Below are 21337 nucleotides of genomic sequence, written 5' to 3'. Positions count from 1 at the left end.
ATGAAATATTATGATTTTTACATATTGCAAGATTCAATATGTTGTTTCAGATTGTAACATCTGTGTTTATAAGTGAGATCAGCCTGTGATTTTCCTGACTCATAATGTCCATGGCAGGTTCTCATGCCAAGTTTTGCCAGCCTTATGAAATCAGTTCTATAGCGTTCTCTTCGGTTCTATTCTCTGGGACAGGCATGGAAGTTTTGCATACATTCCTTTTAACAAAACTTAAGCACATAGACCCAGGAGGATTCACAGAGGACTAGAAATGTGCTACCTGACTGGGTAGCCACTTCATAACATCAGATGCTTGGTGCTGCTACACACAGCGAATTTTAACTTTGGCATAGTTTTAATCATCTTATACCATTTTGGACTCTGCTTTTTACGTTAATTATTTTGCTAATTTCTTTAGTTTTCATAATTATTTTAATGACTGCATATATATTGTATTAATAAATACTAATGTGTAGGGGATTCCTTCATTGGATATTTAGGGTTTTGTTTTTTTTTTATTTTGAGGATTATAGATTTTCTTGCTATGGATATCTCTATGCCTCAGTAATATTTTCTTCTGTTAATTATTTTCTTTTCAATTCTCAAGTGTTGGATTAATGAATGTCTTGGTCAGCTCGGACTGCCATAACAGATTAGGTGGCTTAAATCAGGGGCCCACAATCCCCGGGCTGCACACTGGTACCAGTCCGTGGCCTGTTGGGAACCAGGCTGCACAGAAAGAGCCAGCATTAATGCCTGAGCTCTGCCTCCTGTCAGATCAGTGGGAAGCATTAGATTCTCACAGTGAACTGTGAAAGTTCCCCTGTCCCCCTCTCAGGGGAGGCAATGGGGGTGTGGCTCGCTTCTTCAGGGTCCCACTGCTCAAACCTCTAGGGGAGCATACAGACGGGCAGGCTGTGGGGGTCCAACCCCACGGCAGCATCTAGGGGTGAATGTTTACAGCTCCTGAAGCCCCAGTGGGCATGTGTTACAGGGTGCTCTTTTAATTTAGCCATCCATAGGTGGCTTCTGTTAGCTCAATTAGACCCCCTTCCTTATCACAAGGACAGAAGGATTTTTGTATCCCTGGGTTTCTTGTATTGGTGTACTGGAAGAATTGGATCACATATGGGCTTGGAGAATGAGTGCAAGGTTTTATTGAGTAGCTCTTAGCAGATTGGGGAGCCCGATAGGAGATGGTTTTCCCCTAGAGGCAGGCCACTCTATGGCCCAACTCTTCTCCAACCACTCCAGTCAAATTCCACTTCATTCCACCAGTCCATGGCCTGCTAGCCTGCCAGTGCCTGTTGATGTGCTCTTCCACCAGCGTGCTCTCAACAACCAGCCGCATGTGTCTTCTTTTGCCAATGTGTTCCTCACAACATCCAGCCACTTGTGTCTGCCCACTAGGTCTTGGGTTTTTATAGGCCCAGGATGGGGGCGTGGCGGGCCAGGGTGGTCTTAGAAAATGCAACATTTGGGCGTGAAAGCAGGAGTGCCTGTCCTTACCTAGGTCCATGGGGGTGGAGCCCTGGCCAGGGACCCACCTTTCTCTACCCAGCACTTCCCTTCACCGCTCCCGTATCATTTAAAGGGACCACACTCTTCCCTTCCCAGCACTCCTGTATCAATAGGAGCGGGAACCCTATTGTGAACTGCACATGTGAAGGATCTATGTTACATGCTTTTTATGAGAATCTAATGCCTGATGATCTGAGGTGGAACAGTTTCTTCCTGAAATCCCCCACCCCACCCCCATCCATGGAAAAATTGTCTTCCATGAAATCAATCCCTGGTGCCAAAAAGGTTAGGGACTACTATCTTAAACAACATAAATATATATTTTTTTTTCACAGTTCTGGAGGCTGGAAGTCTGAGATGCTAGCATGGTCAGGTTCTTATGAAGGCTCGCCTTCTGGCTTGCATATGACCCTCTTCTCATTGTGTCCTCACATGCTGGAGACATAGAGCAAGCTCTCTGGTGTTTATTCTTATAAGGACATTAATCCCATCATGAGGGCCTACCTCACATCATCATCTTACCCTTATTACCTCTTAAAGGGCCTATCACCAAATGCCATCACATTGGATGTTAGGGCTTCAACATACTAATTTTGGGGGACACAATTTAGTCCATAGCAGTCAGTCAAAGTGACTCTTACATATTGCTATTCTGATTTTTAAATGGTGTTTCAATTCACAAGACCATCATCAGAGTGTGGAAATTCTAGCCTCACTTCAGCCTTCTCAAGCAATGAATTTTAACAACCAACTTTACTGTACAAAGGAAAAAACATAATCTCTTTCCGCAGCTAACTCTATAGTAATTACTCTAAAATCTCTTCAGATTAAGTTGCTGTCAAGAAGAGATGGCCAAAGCCCCTTTCTACCTTCAGTATGTCATTACAAATTTTGAAGAGGCAAAATAATTTTGTTGTTGGTGCAGACAGGGTAAACTGAGGAAAAAAAACAACCAAAAATCTCACTAGATTCCAACAACAGAATTTTGGTTTTTGCTCATACAGCATGCCCACTGTGGGTCATGTAAGATTCTACTCCACATCATCTCCACTCCAGGGTCCAAGCTGACAGAGAAGCCTGTTTGAGATATTAGCAGTCACCAGGAATGAAGGAAAAAAGACACAGTGACCCATCTGATATATTTTAAAGCTTCTACCCTGAAGTGACACATAACATTTCTGCCCATGTATCATTGTCAAAGCAAGTCACATGGCCATGCAATGCATTCAACATGCATTCAACAGGACAAGTATGTGGACAGGGAGTGCTACCTAGCAAGGAACACTAAAGGGTAGCAATCAGACTATTCAGCAAACAATAATACAATCTACCACAGTTTTTTGTTTTTAATCTTAGTATATTATACAAGAGTAACATTATCAGAGACAATGTTCAAAATGGCCTATTTAAATTTAGCAGAGGCACGACTGCAGTGGTGAGGCCATGAATCCACCCAGAATACCCCTGACTACATATCTGGCTGGATGCATGTACTCTTATATGCAATGCTATATATAATGTGTCCTTCAGGAAGGGGAACATCACACATCGGGACCTGTCGTGGGGTGGGGGGAGAGGGGAGAGATAGCATTAGGAGATATACCTAATGTAAATGAGGAGTTAATGGGTGCAGCACACCAACATGGCACATGTATACATATGTAACAAACCTGCACATTGTGCACATGTACCTAGAACTTAAAGTATACTTTTTAAAAATTAAAAATAAATAAATAAATATAATGTGTCCTTAAGGAGTCAGTGCTGATATGGGACCAGCCAAGCAGAAGAAATAAGTGTTGCCTGAATTACAGTGGGGTATACTGGTTTACCGCCACAGTTGTAATGTATTTATATTGTATCAACTAAGCATTAATGGAACAACACTTTTCAGAACAGCTTTCTCTGAATACTACTGCCTTAATCAGGCCTGCCAGATATTTTGCATGTGAAAGGTTATGGTGTCACCAGGCACTGTTGCAATTCACACAGGTGAAGGCAAATTTGTTGTGTCACCTTGTTGGTATGGGGCAATAGCTGGATCTGTAGTTCATTTAGCCCTGCTGGGTCTCCTTCAGCTTCTCCAACTCCTGGGGCAGTTATGTGAAGTTCCTGGTATAAATCTACAACTCCTTCATCTCCTCACATAAAGAAAATTAACATCTTTATGATGTTGAGTCATCCCATCCCAGATCTAGGGATAGCCTTTCATTTTTTGAGTATTCTTTTGTTTTCCTCCTCAGCAATAAAAAAACGTTTTATGTGGCAATTTATAATTTTTAATGTTTATTTCTAAATCCCTACTTATTTTGAATTACTTTTCAAATTGCGTCTTTAACCAAATTTTACACATATATATGTGTGTGTATATATATCTATGTGTATATATATATATCTATGTGTGTGTGTATATATATATATATATATATGTTTTTTTTTTTTTTGAGACGGGGTCTCACTCTGTCGCCCAGGCTGGACTGCAGTGGTGCGATCTCCACTCACTGCAAGCTCCGCCTCCCGGGTTCTCGCCATTCTCCCGCCTCCGCCTCATGAGTAGCTGGGACTACGACAGGCGCCCACCAGCACACCGGCTAATTTTTTGTACTTTTAGTAGAGACGGGGTTTCACAGTGTTAGCCAGGATGGTCTCGATCTCCTGACCTCGTGATCCGCCAACTCGGCCTCCCAAAGCCAAATTATATATTTTAATAGGTTATTTTCTGTATATGTGAAATCTAGTGATGAATTACTATTAATTTTGTACTCAGCCACACAACTAAATTAGGATACAAAGTGTAATGCTTAATTTTCCCTCTCCCTTTCCAATTCGTGAAACTTTGTTATTTCTTTCCTTTATTCTTATGTATTAACACGTATAATGTCGTTTGGAAAGCATCCAACCATTCTCAGTTTCCTCTTTCAACTTCTCTTTTGATAATCAACTGATTGTCCTTTTGGTGTCTTAATATAGCAAATTAAGAGATTTCTTAATATTTAACTCACCTTTCATTAACTGCTCATGGCACATTACACTTTGAATATGCCGCTCTGGATTATATTTGCTAATATTTGGGATTTTCCCATTAATGTTGCAAAGCAACCACATCTGCGGCCAGGGAGCAAATAATCTGGCTGAGACATACACGGAGAAGCAAAAAAAATGTGTTCACAGAACTCTACTCAAGTGGCGTCCAGAGTCCAGGGTTCTGAATGCAATGTCCAAGGACTAACGAGTGAGGGGTCAGGAGGGTTGCGGCAGGAGGCCGCATCAAAATCCAGAACAGGGACCTTCTGCTCTCCAGAGGAGGCAACAGGCTCAGCCTCCCCGCACACCGACTGCTGTCCTGAGAGCCCCACTGGCGCGCCTCGCATAATCTCCGCCCCACTCCTCTGAGGCTACACCGCCTCCTCGACAGTATTATGCCCAACCCCGACCTCCCGGCATTGGCCTTCTGCGCCCCGTGACGCACCGGCACACTAGTGACCACAAGGCTTTGTGGGCGGAGCTCGCGCAAGCGCGTGGGCCCTCCCCATGGCTCCGCCCACGGCCCGCCCTGGCCGGGGCCCCCTCCCTCGACATGCACTTCCGGCGACGCCTTCTAGCTGACCCCCAAGCAGCCCAGCGAAACTCAGCGGAGCGCGCGCAGCGCGATGGACGGTCGGGTGCAACTGATGAAGGCCCTCCTGGCCCGGCCCCTCCGGCCCGCGGCGCGTCGCTGGAGGAATCCGATTCCCTTTCCCGAGACGTTTGACGGCGATACCGACCGGCTCCCGGAGTTCATCGTGCAGACGGGCTCCTACATGTTCGTGGACGAGAACACGTTCTCCAACGACGCCCTGAAGGTGACGTTCCTCATCACCCGCCTCACGGGGCCCGCCCTGCAGTGGGTGATCCCCTACATCAAGAAGGAGAGCCCCCTACTCAGTGATTACCGGGGCTTCCTGGCCGAGATGAAGCGGGTCTTTGGATGGGAGGAGGACGAGGACTTCTAGGCCGGGAGACCCTTGGGCCTAGGGGCGGGTGCTCTGGGGAGGGTCCGCTGTGCCAGTGGCCACCGCCAGGGTCTCCACAGGCGCCCTCCCTCCGCGCCTCTCTCCCTCTCGAGTGTCCCCTGCGCTCCTGTCCCCTCCCGCGTAGTGCTTGCCTTTGTTCCAGGAATAGCGTTCCAGGCTCCTGCTGCCGCCCCTGGGCCTCACTCTGGAGCGGGCTGCCTCCACCCTCTCGTGCCAGCCCAGCCCCTCCCATGCACATTTGGATGCCGTCCTGCGCTCCAGCTGCACAAAGCTGGGCTCCTGTTACACACTGGACAGCCCACACACAGCCGTGGCTGTCAACCCCCCTCCACTCCTCCAGACTGCCAGCCGAGTACATCATTCTGCCCACAAACCTACGCTACCACTGCCATCGCCGTCCACCGCATCTCATCAACAGACTGCCGCTCCTAGTGATCTGGACTCAACTCAGAGGTATCTGAGCTGGACACAGCCCCTGGACAGTGATCCAGACAGCTGGCCGCCCCCCAAGGAGGCTGTCACCTTCAGCAAGACCCATTTCCTCCCCATCCCCAGAGACCTCTTGTGTTCCTGCCACATAGCTGCCAGGGCTTAGGTGTGCCTGGCAACCAAATGGAATCTCTCATTTTCTCCTGTGGACTAGTTAGTTTTGCCTAGAATCCTGTTTTCTTCTGAATTTGCAGCTGTCTCTCTGATGTGTGCCTTTTGTTCAACACAGTATAAGCCCTGCTCCCTGCCCTGCTCTAATACACTACCTGTACAAGGTCTTTTCCTTATTTTTAATAAATGTCAGACACTATTAAATAGAAATGGAGTCTCAATGAATATGGCACCTTTCCCTCCCTGGTTCTGTAAATAGGGTCCCTATCTTGTTCAAACGCTATGTGCCCTGCCATGCTATGACTGAAGTTGACTCTTGCATTATAAAAACAAAAGATTGAGTCCTGTGGAGTGTCCTAGGGATGGAGATCTTACAGGCAACCATCTAATGCCAAATGATGACCCTTCTAAACCAGGCAGTTTCATGCCACTTTTGAGGTAGGCATTGATCTGATTTGGCCAAGGCAATGTGAAAAACTGTGGAAAAACTTTTGTAAAAGGTTTCCTTATTTTCAAAAAATGGCTACAAAACACAAATCTCAAATTGCTCCATACCATAAATCCCATACATTTGTTTGTGAACACCTGTCAAAGTTTTATTTAACCAGAGATTCATTAATGAAACATCAGAATTGCAGAGGTGTTCTATGAAACCATTTATATTTATAAAACCTTGAATATGGAGGTAATGAGGAAAGGGATGCAGAGCTGTGATTATTAATTTAGGTACATACCTGGTTGATGACCTGCGAGACGATACAATTATAACTTTCTCTAATGAGCAGAATAAAAGTTAATACTCATTACTGTTTCTCTGTAGGCTAATCTCTTAAATCTATAGTGCTACAAACAGCCTCTGTTCCATCAACTATTTGATGTTCAAATTTGTTGGTGAAATTTATTCCAGTAGAATCCAATAGCACAGCACTCTGGTATTAAAAGATCACGCATCCAACTCTGTCCCTTATTTCCAATTTGTGTGAATTTCCAGAACATGTAAAGAGGTGGGAATAGGCTGAGCTTAGTATGTAGCTAGATTTGCTTGATGTGTGGGTGGAAAATGAAAACAGACTGTGATTGTACCACAAAAAGGACTGGTCCTTATACTTTTCTGTCCTCTGCCTTGGGGAGATGGGACTCTTTGTCTTTCAACTTTAACTTAAATTGGTGATTAATCACCCTTAGCCTTTCATTGTCTCTCTGCAATTCAATAGCCTCCAGTAACAACCATATATGATCGCATAATCTTTATAATTACTATTTCCTCTGAACCTTTCAAATTCTTGAGATACTGCACCTGTCAGTAAATTTCCTTCCATTGATATCCTATCTCAGTTCACCACGGGTGGAAGTTTTGACAGTTGCACCACTACCACATAGCAGGTTATCAGTACTTCCTTTACCAACAGTGATGTAGTTCCCATTACTAGCCACCTGGCAGGTAATCAAGCTCCAAAATCCAATTTTATAATCTGCCTCATGACCACCACTAACACCAAATATTAAACTTTAAGCTCCCTCAGAAACAGACTCTCATGAACAACACTTGTAATGGAGTGATAGAAGTAGGATCCAGCAGAGGGAGAATTTATGAAGAAACATACTTTTACAACAGATGCCTCATCTGATCCCACGGGGATATCTAAAGTTGGCACAGCCATTCAGAAATGTTCTAAATGGAGGCTGGACACAGTGGCTCACACCTGTAATCCCAGCACTTTGGGAGGCCGGGGCAGGAGGATTGCTTGAGGCTGGGAGTTGGAGACCAGCCTGGGCAACACAGTGAGACCCTGTCTCTACAAAAAAATTTAAAAATTAGCCAGGTGTGTTAGTGCACACCTGTAGTCCCAGCTACTCAGGAGGCTGAGGTGGGAGGATCGCTTGAGCCTGGGAATTGGAGACTGCAGTGAGCTATGATCACGTCACTGCACTCTATCCTAGGCGACAGAGAAGACCTTATCTAAAAAAAAGAAAAGAAAAGAAAAAAAAATTGTCTGAATTGAGGAGAGGCCACATTGACTAGTTTTTCGATGTGGTGTTACCTGGAGGAGGTGGTGTATTCTTTTTTTTTTTTTAATTCACCATTTAAAAGGAATAAGATAGACCTATGCTAGCTACTTTGGAGAGATTTTTGCAAGGTTTTGTTCAGTAAGAAACACAATATGCAGAAAATTGCATAATGTGGCCCATTTTTTTGTTAAACAGATGTTAACCCCAAACGCCTACATATGAATACACACACACAGTCACACACATATACAATAAGCTAAGTATGAAGAAAAATATAGACATATATACACTAGCGTGTTAGCGCAGGCCACAAGACGTGAGGAAAGGTTGATGCCAGAGATGGAGTAGGGCCTTAGAGAGGGGGATGCACACAACAAAATGAAAGAAAAAAAGGCTGCTCTAAAACGCAGGGAGATTAAATGTATGGCATTGAAAACTGACAAATCTATAAAAATTTGTGAGGAGTATATAGTATCAGTCAGGGTCCCAAAAAGAAACAGAAGGTATATACAAATGGGGTGATTGAGGAGAATTAAAAGAACAAACTATATACAGATGTATGGGTAGGTTTCAGATAAATTATGATAGATTGGATAACTGTTCCACAAATATTCACTCCTCACTTTCCCACACCCCTATGGTGGATGTAATTCCCTGCTCCACTGGCTCTAAGCTTGGCCGTCATTTGTTATTGTCAATGGAATATGAGCAGACATGACGTAAATAGAGGATTTAAATATGCTTGAGTGGTTTTGCTTGTTCTCTTGCCTTCCTATGATTGCCATGAGAAGAGCATGCCTCCGGTTGTTGCTGATCCCTCAGCTTGGGCCATACAGTGATTCACATGGAACAGATCTAAACACAATCTGAATGCCAGAGCCAAGCCCACCCTAACTGTATCCTGGAGAAGAATAGCCCCAGATGGCCCATAGCACATGAGCAAAGAGAACAAATGATTGTTAATTAATTTGGAGGAGACTTCTTCTACAGCATTATTGTAGCAATAGCTGACTAATACTGAAACCAACAATGGATTTTGAATTATCCTGGGGCTAGCAACAGTAGTGAGCTGTTGCCTCCCACCAAGGCATAAAAGAGTAAGGGCTGGGAGGGGTTACTGGAACACAGAGAGCTCTAGCTATAGAAGAGAATCCCTGGAAAGGACCTGTGGCCTTTGATAGAGGAACTCAGCCACAGCCACCTCTTAATCTGTTAGAGATGGAGCTCTCCCATTGACCAAACTCAACCAGAAGCCAGAGAGCAAGGGAACGGTTTATGCAGTCCATAAAGGTCAGCCTCTGGGAACAGAGCTGTCCCTGTTCCAGGATAGAGGAGAGTGGAAAGTGAATCTGGAAGAGCAAATGGAAGGTATCCAAGAGATATGTGAACAATCAATTCTGAGTGAGGAACATTTGAAAAGATGCATAATTGCAATAGTAATCAGAGAGATTTTAGATAGAACAAAAACAGGTATCATTTCAAAAGCATTACATTGCCAAAAGTAGACCGGGTGCGGTAGCTCATGCCTATAATCCTAGCACTTTCAGAGGCCAAGGCGGGTGGATCACCTAAGGTCAGGAGTTCAAGACCAGCCTGGCCAACATGGTGAAACCCCATCTCTACTAAAAATACAAAAATTAGCCAGGCATGCTGGCGTGTGACTGTAATCCCAGCTACTCAGGAGGCTGAGACAGGAGAATCGCTTGAACCCAGCAGGCGGAGGTTGCAGTGAGCCGAGATCACGGCACTGCACTTCAGCCTGGGCGACAGAGCGAGACTCCATCTCAAAAAAAAAAAAAAAAAAAAAGAGAGAGTAAAAATGACCATATTAAGTGTTGAGGGGATATGGAGAAATGAGAATTCTTATATACTGCTTATAACAGTGTAGAATAGTACAACAAAATTGGAGATGAATGTGGCAGCACCTTGTAAAGTTTAAGACAAACATACCCTACAACGAAGCAATTCCAACAAGGATGTTGACTATAGCATTTTTTTAAATGTATATATGATTAGTACCTCTGCTAAGCTGCATAGTACCTTTATCTAAATTAATAAAAGGTACCTCCTCTTGGGGAAAGCAGCCTCATGAATGCAGAGTTTGTTAAGCTGTTAGTAATTTTGTGCTTTAAAAAAAAAGCAAACTGTATTAAGTGTGTACGCAGCCCCACTGGTTGACGTGGCGGACTAGGTAGGGGCTAGATTGTAGCCTCAGTCACTCATTTGGTAAGAGGCACTTCTGAAGTGAGCAACCTACAGATCATAAGCAGCAGCCCTGTTTGCAGGAGTCAAAATTTGAAGCAACATAAGTGTCACCAGTAGGAGTTGGTGTTAATATAAAATTATTAATATTGTCAAGCAGAAAGTTGCCATACAGCAATTCTACTCCTAGGTATATATCCAAGAGAACTGAAAATATATGTCCTCACAAAAGCTTGTACATTATTCATAATAACCAAAAATGAGAAACAACCCAAAAACTCCGGAAACTGATGAATAGATAAAATATAGTATATCCATACAATGGAATATTATTCAACCTTAAAAAGGAATGAATGCTACATACATGCTACAACATGGATGTACCTTGAAAACATAATGCTAAATAAAAGAAACCAGTCACAAAATACCACATATTGTATGACTCCATTTATATGAAACTTCCAGAATACACGAATATATAGATGTGGAAAACCATTTAGAGGTTGCCTGGGGTTTGAGGAAGAAGAAAACAGGGAGACATAGGGTATTTTCTTGGGGTGATGGAAATGTTGCAAAATTAGATAATGGTAGTGGTTGGACAACTCTGCAAATATACTAAAAACCACTGACTTGTATATTTTAAAAGGGTACATATTAGAGTAAGTGAATCGTATCTCAATAAATCTGTTATTAAAAATTAATTGTATTTCTATTTAATAACAACAAAGTAGGGGAAATAAAATTTAACAAAATAATACCATTTATGATAGTGTTATAAAGTATCAAATATCTAGAAATAAATCTATAAAATAGCTGCAATACCTCAACACTAGTAACTACAAAACATTACTGAGATGAATTAAACAACTAAATAAATGGATGGATATAAGATGCTAATGAATTGGAAAATTCAAAATTGTTACGGTATATATTCTCCCTAAATTTATTTTTAGATTCAATGCAACCCCAATAAAAATCAAGCAGATTTTAGAAGAAAACAAGTAGAGTATATCTTCATGATATTGGGTTAGACAAAGATTTCTTCCACAAGAGACATTGGTAAATGACTCTAACATTTATATGGAAAGGCAAAGGATCTAGAATAGCCAAGGTAATATTTAAGAAGTACAAGTTAGATGACTTACATTGCCAGATATTAAGACTTACTATAAAGGAACATAAATTAAGGTGTATAGTATCGGTGCAAGGATAGACAGAAAAATGCAATACAATAAACAGTCCAGAAAGAAATTCACACATATATGGTGACCTAATTTATAACAAAGGCACAATTGCAATTCACTGGGGGGAAAGAATAGTCTTTGCAATAAGTGCTATTGGATCAATTAGATACCTATATTGAAAAATGAACATTGGTCCCTACCTCTCAGCATACATAAAAATTAATTCAGTATGGATCATAGACTTAAATTTGAAAGCTAAAACATGATATTAGAGGAACATATAGGAGATTATCATATTAAGTTTGGCAGAGATGTATTAAACAGGACACAAAAAAACACTAATAATGTTTGCCCTCCCAGATAAAATGTTTATTAAGACACTCAGCATACAATTAACCCTGCTTCCTGACAGTATCCAATCCAGAGCAAAGCTTCACTTCCTTAAACTCTCTTGAAAATCACCTAACATACGCCCAAACACTTCAAACATTTTCTAACACCTTTTTGCTGAGATTCCCAACAATTCTCCACGGTATGTTCTCCTTCATTGCAATGAATAATAAACTCAATATTTGTTCAATGACGAGATGTTCCTAGTGGCCTTTGCCTGGAAGATATGAACATCAAGAATATAGGAAGTCCTAGCAAGAGCAATCGGGCAAAACAAAGAAATAAAAGGCATCCAAAAAGGAAGAGAGGAAGTCAAACTATTTGTTTGTAGACACTATGATTTTATACCTAGAAAATCCCAAAGTATCTGTCCAAAAGCTCCTGGATCTGATGAACAACTTCAGCAAAGTTTCAGGATACAAAACCAGTATACAGAAATCTGTAGCATTTCTGTACACAAACAACATTCAAGCTGAGAGTCAAATAAAGAATGAAATCTTATTCACAATAGCCACAAAAAAATAAAATACCTAGGAATACAGCTAACCAGGGAGGTGAAAAATCTCTACAACAAGAATTACAAAATACCACTGAAAGGAATCAGAGATGACACAAATGGAAAAACATTCTATGCTCACGTACAGAAAAAAAAAATCAACATTGTTAAAATAGCCATACTGCCCAAAGCAATTTAAAGATTCAATGCTATTCCTATCAAACTATCAATGACATTTTTTCACAGAACTAGAAAAATCTATTTTAAAATTTATACGGAACCACAAAAGAGCCAGAATAGCCAAAGCAATCCTAAGCAAAAATGACAAAACTGCTGGAGGCATCACATTACCTGACTTCATACTATTCTACAAGGCTACGGTAACCAAAACAGCATGGTACTGGTACAAAAACAGACACATGGACCAATGTAACAGAATACAGAGCCCAGATGTAAAACCACACAACTACAACCATCTAATCTTCATCAAAGTTGACAAAAACAAGCAATGAGGAAAGGAATCCCTATTCAATAAATGGTGCAGGGATAACCGGCTAGCATATGCGTAAGACTGAAACTGGAGTGCAGTGGCACAATCACGGCTCACTGCAACCTGGACTTCCCAGGCTCAGGTGATTCTCCCACGTCAGCCTCTTGAGTAACTGGTACTACAAGTGCATACCACCATGCCCTGCTAATTTTTTGTAATTTTTTTTTTTTTTAGAGATATGGTCTCACTATGTTGTCCAGGCTGGGCTGGAACTCCTGTGCTCAAGTGATCCTCTGGCCTCAGCCTCCCAAAGTGCTGAGATTACAGGTGTCAGCCACTTCACTCAGCCTAGAAATGCAAATTTAGCACAATGAGATATCGCCACAGACTTATCAACTTAAACCTCAATAAATAAGAGTGAACACTTGAAACACACAACATAGATGAATCTCACAGACATACAGCATAAATTCTGTATAATTTCATTTACAAGCAGTTCAAAAAGAGGTAAAGTTTATCTTTGGTGATAAAGGTCAGAAGAATGTTTATAATTAAGAGGCTCCTACCTGAGAGGCGGCATGAGAGTCTTTTTGAATGTTGGAAATGTTCTATATATTGATCTGAGTGGTGTTATATTAATGTATACATATGTAAATGTTCATCAAGTTATACACTCAAGATTTTTATCCTTTGCTGGATGTAACTCATATCTCAGGTTTTTTTAATATCAGAAAAGGAAAAAGGACTGTATATTTAGATAAGCAGTAGAAAAGCTACAGAACACCAATACAAAGAGATTTTTCAAACAACCAAAGAGGAAACACAAAATTAGGCTGACAAATAATTTTTCAACAGCAAAAATGGAAGCTAGAAGACTAGAGAATAACGCTGTTTCCATCAATTCTGTTCAAATTTGCCACGTTTTAATATCTCTTATATCAAGGTGTTTCTTACAATCAATCAAAATTATGAATTGTTGTTGGCCAAGGGGCTGCTGTGACATAGTAGTTACTGCCTGCTCATATGCAAACATTAAAAGCACCTGTATCAAAACTTGCCGAACTGATGATGATGGATTAAGGGGAAAAATTTAGGACAAAAGAGTGAAATTGTCATTTAAGAACTATTGCATCACTAAGGTTTTGGTGGCACATAATACAATATTATATAGAAAAAAAGAGATATCAATGGTTCCACAAACCAAAGAGACTCAACAAGAATAATTTTAAAAGAATGAGGATAAAATAACTTTTCAGAAAATGAAAGACATCACATTTTCCCTAATAGACCATTATTAAAGGAGTATCTATAGGATATACTTTAGAAGAAGGAAAATGTACTATTATAAATGTCTGGAATGCTGGCAAAGAAAATGGCAAATACATGGCTAAATCTAAACAAATAACAGTATAAATGTCTAATTTGAAGATGAAAAAACAGCTAAAATAATGAGAAGAAGAACACTTACCCTGGGAGGCAATTATTTGTAATTAAAACATTCTAAGTTCCTTATATTAATTCATTGCTTTTTTCTACTCGTTAAGAAGTTATACACTCTATTTACATTATTTTAGTGATCACTCCAAAAAGTTAATATGCATAGTTAACATATAAATTTAGTCAATACAAAGTAATTAAAGCAACACACTTGACAAAAAGTTAGACTGATGGTACCAAATACTAGTGAGGAAATGGGACCACATACATTGAGGACAAGAGTGTAAAGTAAAAGAAATATTTTGGAAAACGACTTGACTGTGCCTTTAGATTGGGTTCCCCATAAGCTGGCTCTGACTGAGGATTCATCTGAAAGTGATGTATTAGGAAGTGGTCCAAGTAAAAATATAGTGACCAGGGAGTGGGACCATGCAACAGCGAGAGGAAGAAGGCCAAACAATATTTTGATATCAACCAAGGTACCATTAAGGATCACTGTGGCACAATCCAATAGGGGAACCCTGGAGACAATACAGGTCACAAATCAGAGTTGTCTCAAACAGGAGCAACAGAGCTGCAGTATTTATAACTATATATCTACTAATTATTAGCTAAAGTCTACTCTCTGGCGGACTTTAATTCTCAGATACTGGCTCTTCATGCTTGGAGACAAAAGGAGGTTGGTTCTGCAGTCCTGTGACAAAGAGCCACAGATTCTGGCTATTGGGAGAAAAAGCAAAAGCAGAGCAAAGGTGGATTAAAATGGCCAAGAATACCAAGGGGATAAGAATAGAATATTAACAGTGTCTGTTTTAGTGGGTATTAGTCTTAACACCACAAAAAATAATGATAGCTAGATCCTTCTCCCTCAGCTTTCCTTGCAATTATCTGAACTAAGGGCTTAAATATACCCACTTAAAAGTACACTCAACATTTTACCATCAAGTATGACGTTAGCTATAGGTTTTTGTAGATGCTCCTTATCAGACAAGAATTCTCTTCCAATCCCAATTTGCTGGGGTTTTTTATGAACTGAAGTTCAATGTTGTCAAATGCTTTTTCTGCTACTATGACCAAAGAACATCAAGCTTTTAAAATTTATTGAGACTTGTTTAATGCCTTAGTAAATGGCTTATCTTGGTGAATGCACCATATGCACTCGAAAACACTGTGTATTAGTTGTTTGATACAGTGTTCTAGACATGTGTATTATTCGTTAGATTTTCTATGTCCGTACTGGTATTTTGTCTAGTTCTTATATTAACTATTGAGAAAACATTGTTAAAATTTCCAATTTAAAAAAATACCTGGAGTATATTCTCTTGTTTGCAAATGCCTGTTTCTCTATCTGTATCGGTGTAAAAGAGTAGGCAGAAATATGGACTCCATCTTAAAATGATGATGAAATAAGGTCATGTGCACGAGGCACATCTAACATTTCTTTGTACATATTAGGACCTCACTACACATTTCTTCATCATTTTTAAGTATTACAAATTAATATGTTTTTGTTTTGGCAGAGGGGACAAGGCTGGATCTGATGTCATGGCTACTTACATGCAAGTTCTTTACTCTCATCTTGATGGCCTTGATTACATACATTGTGTAGATGTCAATTCATCGAATGGGTTCAAATGACCCATGCTGGTCTGAGGTTCCAGCGTTGCCCAGGAGAGTCCTGTTCAATGCACTCTGTTGTCTAGTCTTCTTCTAACACTAGAGATATAAGAATATTCATTAAACTCACTTTGGAAATGGCTGGACAGTTGGTGAGAGAGGGACTCCAAAATCAGCCAGGGTAATATTCCCACTGAAGTAATAATAGTACAGGAAAGCACTGAGAATGATGATTATAGTCAGGGTATTACTCAGCTTTGGCTTCTAACATAGGCTGTCTCTGTGTGATTCCATGAAGGTAGATCAAGCTGGGAGTAGTGGAGCCTTTGGAAGGATTATAGGCAATCTTTTAAGTTGAAAGTCAATTTGAATGTACATATCCTTCAACCTTATATTCTCTAGACAAGCAGCCCAGAACCACTTTAGAATAAATTCTCCTCCCTAAGATTTCTTGCTGAATGTGAATGTGGCCCCCAAATTTGTGGGTGGTTACATCTGAATTTTTTTTTTTTTAATGTTTGATCCTTGTATTTTTTCACAACATCTTATGGGCAGGTATTCTTTTTTTCTTTCACCATTATACCTGGTAACTTTGCTAACTGATTATTTAAATATACTTATATTCTTTTGGGAAGTTGGGAACATCTCAATGTTGGAGACTTCCTTAAATTTTGACAAGGTCTAAATTCAACTTTGCTGTTGTCTTCATCCCTAAAAATGTCATTTAATGCTCAATATCTGAAAGTTGATTAATAGGCATTCATATTATAAGTTAAATATTGCTCCCTATAGAGGCCTAAAAATGATTTTTTAAAAATCCCTAGCTGTATTACTTTTATACCTTCAGACACCAACTATCTCCACCAGCCCCATGATTTGGGGGATGAGAGAAGGGTGTGAAAGTAGAATTAAAAGTATTCCGATTGTCTCAATTATGGTAGGGCAGAAGAGAGGGAGAAAATAAACATTTTGTAAAAGCCTTACCTTTTTGGTGATAGAGGTGAAACAGGACCCCCCGCCCCCAAAAAAAGGAATTTTATTGTGGGAAAAAGTATTTATTTTTGGGAATATTATCTTTATTGAAATTAAAGTTTTAGTAATGATAGAGGCAAAAAAAATTCCCTCACATTACTCATGAGAATATAATTTGAAAACAATCGTTCTGGAGTGAGATTTTTAACAAACAGTTAAAATTGTATGGCCTTTGATATATACATTAGTTTTAGGAATCTATCCTAATGATCTTACCAAAACTGTGTTTGCTTCTAATGTGAGTAAATATGCAGTCCTCCACTCAGGTTGCAGAACGGGTACTATTGCAGTCTTTAGCCCAAGACCCAAATTAACAGGCTTACTATAATTTCAGGGTTGTGAAATCCTAAATGTTCTCTTTTTGATCATGTGATAATATGCTCTCAGCAGCCTAAGACACAGCAACAGCCACAGCAGGGAGAGAAAAATAGGTTCCAGGATCAGCTAGGCACTATGGCAGGGCCTCTGCAAGCAGTGGGCTAAAGGGGACAGGCATTAGAATTGGGGTACTGCCTCAGGGTTGGAAAAGAGGGACCCACTGAAGTGAGAGTTGGGGGTAGAATGAGTTTGGTGACTGTCTGTTAAGGAGCAGTAAGAAAGTGGGTATGAAGAGGACTGGGGACGAGTGAAAGAATGTGGTACAACCATTAAGAGGGCCAAAAGTAGCAGTGTACAGGGAAGAGAAAGAGCTCAGTTCTGGGCCGGCAGCTAAGAATCAAGCCAAGCAGCCTTCCCTGAACCACGTTCTCCATCATCATAAAGTCAGGGATCGTTCATGCACATAAAGTCCAGGTACTTTCAGTATTGGGTCCGTGATGAGCTTCAGTGGTGGTAAGACAGAGGGACTTTGATTGCCCTCACCAAGTTTTGAAGGCTTTGTACACTCCTTTTATTCTTTACTGTTCAGATGTGATCATTTCCCCATGTCATTAAATAGTTTGAGATCATCATGGCCTTTCATTTTACTTTATTTCACCGGGTATGTATTCTGACTGACCTTTGTCCATCCCATACTTGGTCCCAATAGATTTCATACTTTTCATTTTAGGCTCTTTGCTGCTCAGAACTGCTTATTGCTGTACCTGTGTAGTCTGAGTGACCTTCATGATGGAAGACAAAACACTGCTGCAATATCTATAGAAGCAGGCAGGTCATCAGACCTCCGCAGTGGCACCTGGAGGAAGCATCCCTACGTCTAGGACTTCTGGAACTCAATCTCTCAGCCTACTTCTTTGGTCCTCCAGCCTCCTAGTGACAGGCAAATCAGGGACACTCACAAAGGGTCCCTTTGAAATCCCCTTCCTTACTACATCTCTGCCTTAAGGTTGACTCTGTGTACAGGATTGCACTTAGGCCACTGGGAGTAAGTGGGGAGTGACCTTTCACTAGTATATTCTACCAGGATTCCCCTGAGAACCAAGGTCTCAGGCCACTGAACCATCCAAAGCCTACTTTGTTCCCCTATTAAATCTTTGTGGATCTAAGCGTCACAAAAATTTTTGTAAAGTTATCTTAATTATAGGTTTCAAGTCATTACTGGTCCCGATCATCAAAAGAAAGAGGTTAACTGTATTTCTGTTCTCTTTCTTATATTCATCTTTCATATTGTCACTTTTTATGTTTCTCCATCCTTTGGAGGTAAGGCCTCTTGCTTGGGTATTGATCACATTGCAGAGAATGAAGTGAAGGAAACAAACAAACAGTGACAACTGAAAAGGTGAGACTGCAAAGTAATACAAAAGAACCCCTTCTACTCTTACAACTGCCATTCCTTTGTCCCTTTATGAAATCCTGTGAAGATGTTCATGATTGTGAATTATTACCCTACCCAAGACATTTGCAGCACAAAAGAGGACCCTTGAGATGATAAAACTAGCATAGATCAAGGAATAATTCTCATTCTTGTAGGAGGAAGAAAACTGCTGGGCATCGTTGTTGAGGGAGGTGAGGAGTTACTGACATTGTTCAAAGGATACCCAGAAGGTCCCTGCCCATTCTACCTACCTCCAGAGCCAGTGGACAGAGAACACAGGGAATATGCTGGACCTACTCAGTAATGTAAACTGCTTCCAAGCACTTTTCCAACCACTTCAGCAGAATCTGTGTTTAAAACCAAACAGTGAATATGCTTAACACAATCTTCCTTCATACCCATCCAGGAAGGTGACTGTCAGCACCTTGAACTGGCCTTCATGATTAGCCCAGTTTCAGTTGTTTTAAGAGCCCTGTAAATCATAAAAACTTTATTTTATTAGGCAATTTGAATTGCATCTCTGATTTCAAAAAGATTTTGACCTATTATATGCCAAACTACAAATTAATGATGTTTCCACTACTTCTGGGAATACAAATATTATCACATACATAATACAGATAATAATGTACCTCCACCTCCACATACAGCCCTATGAATCACTGCTGAGTGGCAAAATTTCACCTATTTAAATGAAGAGAGAGAAGCAATAAAGTAAACAAACATAAAAAACCCTTGTGATCTATTCCTCATTCGTATGCTCTGGAAAAATAACACGTATTAGAAATGGGGCAGAGAGGCCAGGCATAGTGGCTCATGCCTGTAATCTCGGCACTTTGGGAGGCCAAGGCTGGGTTATCATGAAGCCAGAAGACTGAGACCATCCTGGCCAACATGGTGAAACCCTATCTCTACTAAAAATACAAAAATTAGCCAGGTGTGGTGGCACGTGCCTGTAGTCCCAGCTACTCAGGAGGCTGAGGCAGAAGAATTGCTTGAACGCAGGAGGCAGAGGTTGCAGTGAGCTGAGATCATGCCACGGCACTCCAGCCTGGGTGACAGAGCAAGACTCCATTTCAACAACAACAACAACAACAACAAAGGCAGAGAGTTGTTGACTGAGTGCTGCCCTATAAGCCCACCTTAGGATAATCTGCTTCTATTGGGATATTGAGCTTTTCCCAGAGATAGATGGGGTGGCAGAGGCATGTTAGCACAGTAGATTTCAAAGATTCACATGCAGAGATACATTGAAGAGAATTTTTTTTTTTTTCTGCCCATTAGGGAAGGTGGTAATTGTATTGTGTTTCAGGTCATTCATTAAACAAGTTTGTACCTAAATTAACTACAGTTCTGCATTCCTTTCTCCACCACCTACCCAATTAAAGCAATATAAATGTAAATGCTTTTTCTGAAGTATCTAAGCCATTTTGCTGGTTCCCTGATAATGCATTAAATAAAACTGTAAGAAGTGTTCACCAACAAATGTGTGAGATGCATGGCTTGTAACCATTTGGGGTATATGCTTTCAGACAGTTTTTTGGAAAAGAGGGAAGAAAAAGCACCCTATCTGACTATTCCTTATCTTATCTTGGCCACAGTCAGATTAAGGTTCATTTCCTAAGGGGCACAAAACTTGACTTGTTTACAACATTAATCGTCTGGGATTAGTCACCGGTGGGATCTCCATTTGCAGGACACCACAGGACTCTGTGTCAACATCAACCATAGCGTGGCAGGACATATAGTTTTTGAACAAGATATGGACCCCATTTACAGAACCAGGGAGGGAAAAGTGCCATATTGACTGAGACCATTTCTTTTCAATAATGTCTGACATTTATTGAAAATAAGGAAAAGACTTTCTCCAGGTAGTGTATTAGAGCAGAGCAGAATGCAGGGGTTACTGTGTTGAACAAAAGGCACACATCAGAGAGACAGTTGCAAACTCAGAAAACTGGGTTATAGGCAAAACTAACTGGTCCACAAGAGAAAATGAGAGACTCGATTTGGCTGCCAGGCACACCTGGGTCTAGGCTGGAACACAAGAGGTTTCTGGGGGTGGGGAGGAAATAGGTCTCGCTGAAGGTGACAGATCCCTTGGGGGGCCAGCTGTCTGGATCACTGTCCAAGGACTGTGGCCAGCCCAGATACCTCCGAGGTGAGTCCAGATCACTAGGAGCAGCAGTCTGTCAGTGGGATGCGATGGATGGCGATGGCAGTGGCAGCGCAGGTCTGTGGGCAGAATGATGTAGTCGTCTGGCAGTCTGGTGGGGAGGAGGGGGCTTGGCAGCGGCGGCAGTGGGTGGTCTGTCCAGTGTGTAACAGGAGCCCAGCTTGCAGCTGGAGCGCAGGACAGCGTCCAAATGTGCATGGGAGGGGCTGGCTGGCTGGAAGGAGAGGGCGGCGGCTCGCTCCAGAGTGAGGCCCAGGGGCGGCAGCAGGAGCCTGGAGCGCTATTCCTGGAACAAAGGCAAGCACTACGCGGGAGGGGACAGGAGCGCAGGGGACATCGCGGCGGCTCGAATGGGAGGGAGGTGCGGAGGGAGGGCGCCTGTGGCGACCCTGGCGGCGGCCAGTAGCACAGCGGGCCCT

The 21337-nt window shown here is 41.4% G+C and overlaps 2 protein-coding genes across 8 annotated transcripts in view; one reads left to right on the top strand and one right to left on the bottom strand.

The window, feature by feature from the left end:
* Positions 1-5097: 5097 nt before the first annotated feature.
* Positions 5098-21337, top strand: part of RTL8B (retrotransposon Gag like 8B) — a 21518-nt gene continuing 5278 nt past the window's right edge. The window contains exons 1-2 of one of the 7 annotated variants that reach the window (XR_003117360.1): positions 5098-5559; positions 20643-20650. Coding sequence is in view for 5 of the 7 variants with exons in the window: in XM_025372085.1 (XP_025227870.1) it covers positions 5169-5360; positions 5749-6126 (570 nt within the window). In the remaining 2 variants the exon portion in view is untranslated. Of the gene's footprint in view, positions 5596-5748; positions 6342-20642; positions 20651-21337 lie in introns of those variants that run through there. The other 6 variants (XM_025372089.1, XM_025372085.1, XR_003117359.1 and 3 more) reach the window with 6 other exon arrangements.
* LOC112615275 (CAAX box protein 1) lies at positions 20559-21335 on the bottom strand (the record flags this gene model as incomplete). Its single annotated transcript, XM_025371858.1, has 2 exons — positions 20559-21112; positions 21143-21335. Coding segments are annotated over 2 exons (531 nt in total), but the record flags the coding sequence as incomplete, so codon positions are not given.

This window comes from Theropithecus gelada, chromosome X (genome assembly GCF_003255815.1).
Source record: "Theropithecus gelada isolate Dixy chromosome X, Tgel_1.0, whole genome shotgun sequence".
NCBI lineage: Eukaryota > Metazoa > Chordata > Mammalia > Primates > Cercopithecidae > Theropithecus > Theropithecus gelada.
Note: the sequence above shows the minus strand (reverse complement) of the source record. Positions and strands in the feature narration are given on the sequence as shown.